Below are 3,051 nucleotides of genomic sequence, written 5' to 3'. Positions count from 1 at the left end.
AGCGTTTGAGAGGAAGGAGACTTCGCGCTCCGCTGGAAGGCGCAATTTGACGCGCACAACTGTGAAACTTCGTCGGAATGTTCACAGCAGCATATGCCATCCGCGGACTGTTTTTTCACTACATAGAGGGTTGGACGCCTTTAAAAAGCGGCACGCATCTAATCGACCAGTAGTTGCCCCACCTCGACCTTGCAAAATGCTGCCAGGCAGTAGAACGCGAAAAAGGTTTCGTTGATAGACAAAAGACAGCGACGTCCCAAGCATAGGTTTATGCCATTTATTTGATAAAAGTGGGTTGTCACAAAAGTGCAAAGCGCCACGTTGTTTGGCACAAACTGGTTCACATGAACGATTTACCCTAGTAGGTGACATGTTCTGCAGAAAGTAGGCGAAAAAGCACAACATAAAAAGGCGGAAATGCCTTTCTAGAAAACATGAAGCAAGCTTGAACTCTTAACAGCGACACACTTGACAAATCCTCTTTTTTCCCCTCCATCTAGACTTCTGCCGCTATTGTGGCCTAAATGAGGGATTGCTATGTTTTGAACATAGTGCTGCGTTTGCCACGTTATCGCTGCTGCATAGGCCCGCCCTGAGCGTCACCACAAGGATTTTCGTACTTCGTAGGGCGTCGGCAGAACATTTCCACAAACCCTGTTTGAGCAAGGCCCGCAAAGTGGCCAGGATGAAACAGCAAGCTAACAGGTCTCCGTTTCAATCAAATCTTCGAGACTACAATGGTAAATGGTTAAGAAATTACAGCATGCTACACTTAGAAAGTACGTACTCCAATGTGTTCATGTTTTTTTTTCCGACAAAGGGGCGAAACATGTCGTGATAAGCACTACACTTGCCTGCGTTACATCGGCGATTCACGTTTGCAAGCAACATTGCCAAGTGTGTCAGCATCAAAGAATATGGAAGCCTGGCCATTCGTCCTACAGCAGAACAGGTGCATGAATGTGAACACTTTAAAAGAGTATGAATGTCATTTGCTGCGTCTTCTAAATGAAACATGGTTTTAGGAAGTCGAAGATCGCAGGTAAAAGAAGTGACAATGGCCGGAGAAATAAGGACATCACTCAACGGCGCGTACAAATGTAGCAAAGAATGGGCGTAAAAGAGAACCCGCAAAGGCGAGCAGTTCAACAAAGCTACGTATGTGATGGACGCAGAATGCTTTTGCTCGTTTCAAAAAGTAATGTGAAAAAATGCAAGTATCGGGGCAAAGCCATCGAGTTCGATCCGCAAAGAAAGGAACCGTAAGCTTACAGTCTCTTGTCATTCCACTTAAGACATGCCCGGATACCGCAGCAGTGCCAACGAATGCTCATGGCATTCCAGTTGGCTGGAGCCCGCTGCTGGGGCTCACGGCTTCTTGTTCTTGGCGTACGCGTTGGCGTAGAAGGCGATGAACCACACGAAAAACAGCACCGCCTCCGCCATTTCGAGCCAGCTGAAGAGACGCACGTAGTTGCCGGTGGCGAACACGGTGCCGGTGGCGTGCACGAAGAGTAGGACGAACTGCAAGATCTGCATCATGGTCAGGTATTTCTTCCACCACAGAAAGCGACGGAAGGACGGACCAAGCGCAGCCAGGAAGTAGTAGGCGTACATGAAGACGTGCACGAGCGAGTTGAGGCACATGACGAACATGCTGTGCGACTGCGCGCCGAAGGTCACCGCCAGCCACATGTTCCACGAGACGATCAAGTGGTGCACGACGTGCAGGTTGCTAACCTGGTCGTTCTTCTTGCGGAGGACGAAGAACACGGTGTCGGCCAGCTCGCCAAGCTTGAACAGGTAGAGCCACCAGGAGAGGCGCACGATCTCCAGGTTCGCAGGGGTGACGCCCAGGTCCTGTTCCTGCAGGAAAGTGTAGCCCAGGTCCCAGTAGGCGAGCTTGGCGAACCGCACGACGAAGAAGGCGCTGAAGAGCGTGGTTAGCAGATTGTAGGCGAGGATGCAGAGCTTCAGGTCGAAAGGCTTGCGGTGTAACATGCAGCGGGGGCCGAACAGCTTGACGAAGTAGACATAGAAAGCCGTGATGAAGGCGACCGGCAATGGACTTCCGGTGAGTGGCCAGCCTTCGGCCCGCACATCTTTCTGGGGAAGCCAGGACAGAGCAGCTTCGTATGCGAGCGACAGCGTGAGTAGCGCCATGGCCCCGGCGTGATGGTGAACCGCGCTCGTCAAAGCAAAAAAACGGAATGAAGGTTAAACGGTCCAGCGCTCACTTATAAGGCATTGTGGATTCGTGGAAGTGCAACTCACGCCCACCTTTTCTCGCTTCCCAGTATCACCACGCTGCGACCGAAGCGACGCCAAAAGATAAAAAACGGCGAAATCACAATGTGCGCAGACTCGGCAAAACTGCGGCCACCGCGGCAACCACGAGCAAAAGGAGCGGGAGTGCAAGAGGGCGACGGAGAGTGGTTCGCGTGACGTCACCAAGAAGCACCGTGACACGTGGTCGGACCGTTTCCGCGGCGTATGATTTGTCTCGAGAATTATTACGCATTTTTTTTTTCTTCTTTACCTCTGATGGGTGCGGGCAAGGCTGTCACGGACCGTGCTTCCGGACAATCTGGGCGCTGGGCGACTCGACAGAATGCACTGGGCGGAACAGTGGGCACCCGAGACGCGCAAGGAATTACAAGGCAGGTTATTCGCTCCGCTAGTTATAAGGGACCAAGACGAAAAGAAGCCATCGAAAAGAAATGTGCCCGTGCACAAATGAGAAAATGGCGGGGGGGGGGGGGGGGGGAGGGGGGTGCCTGAGAGCCCGTAGCACAAAGACCGATTGATCGTCTTTCTCTTCCTTGTGCGACGCGGCTCGCTGCCGGAAAACGCATACGGTTGAGTGAGCCATACTCTTGAAGTCTAAGTGCGGGCGTAGCCTTGAAGGTCTGGAGTTACGTTTGACTGCAACAAGGGACTGCACCTTGTCAGCGTGGAACAACGGCGTTAAGGAGCGAGCTAGGCGGGGCGTTTGTGTAGCCTATTGTTTTCCATCTTGGTCGTTGGCATTCACACAGCTTGCCATGAAAT

General features: G+C 52.2%; 1 protein-coding gene across 1 annotated transcript; it reads right to left on the bottom strand.

Moving 5' to 3' along the window:
* Window positions 1-263: 263 nt before the first annotated feature.
* LOC126536264 (very long chain fatty acid elongase 7-like) lies at window positions 264-2,236 on the bottom strand. The gene has a single exon (XM_050183169.3). It carries the CDS (start codon window positions 2,161-2,163, stop codon window positions 1,369-1,371), a length of 795 nt encoding a protein of 264 aa, XP_050039126.1. The 5' UTR covers window positions 2,164-2,236; the 3' UTR covers window positions 264-1,368.
* Window positions 2,237-3,051: the final 815 nt, after the last annotated feature.

The sequence above is a fragment of the Dermacentor andersoni genome, chromosome 4 (genome assembly GCF_023375885.2).
Source record: "Dermacentor andersoni chromosome 4, qqDerAnde1_hic_scaffold, whole genome shotgun sequence".
Classification (NCBI taxonomy): Eukaryota; Metazoa; Arthropoda; class Arachnida; order Ixodida; family Ixodidae; genus Dermacentor; species Dermacentor andersoni.
Note: the sequence above shows the minus strand (reverse complement) of the source record. Positions and strands in the feature narration are given on the sequence as shown.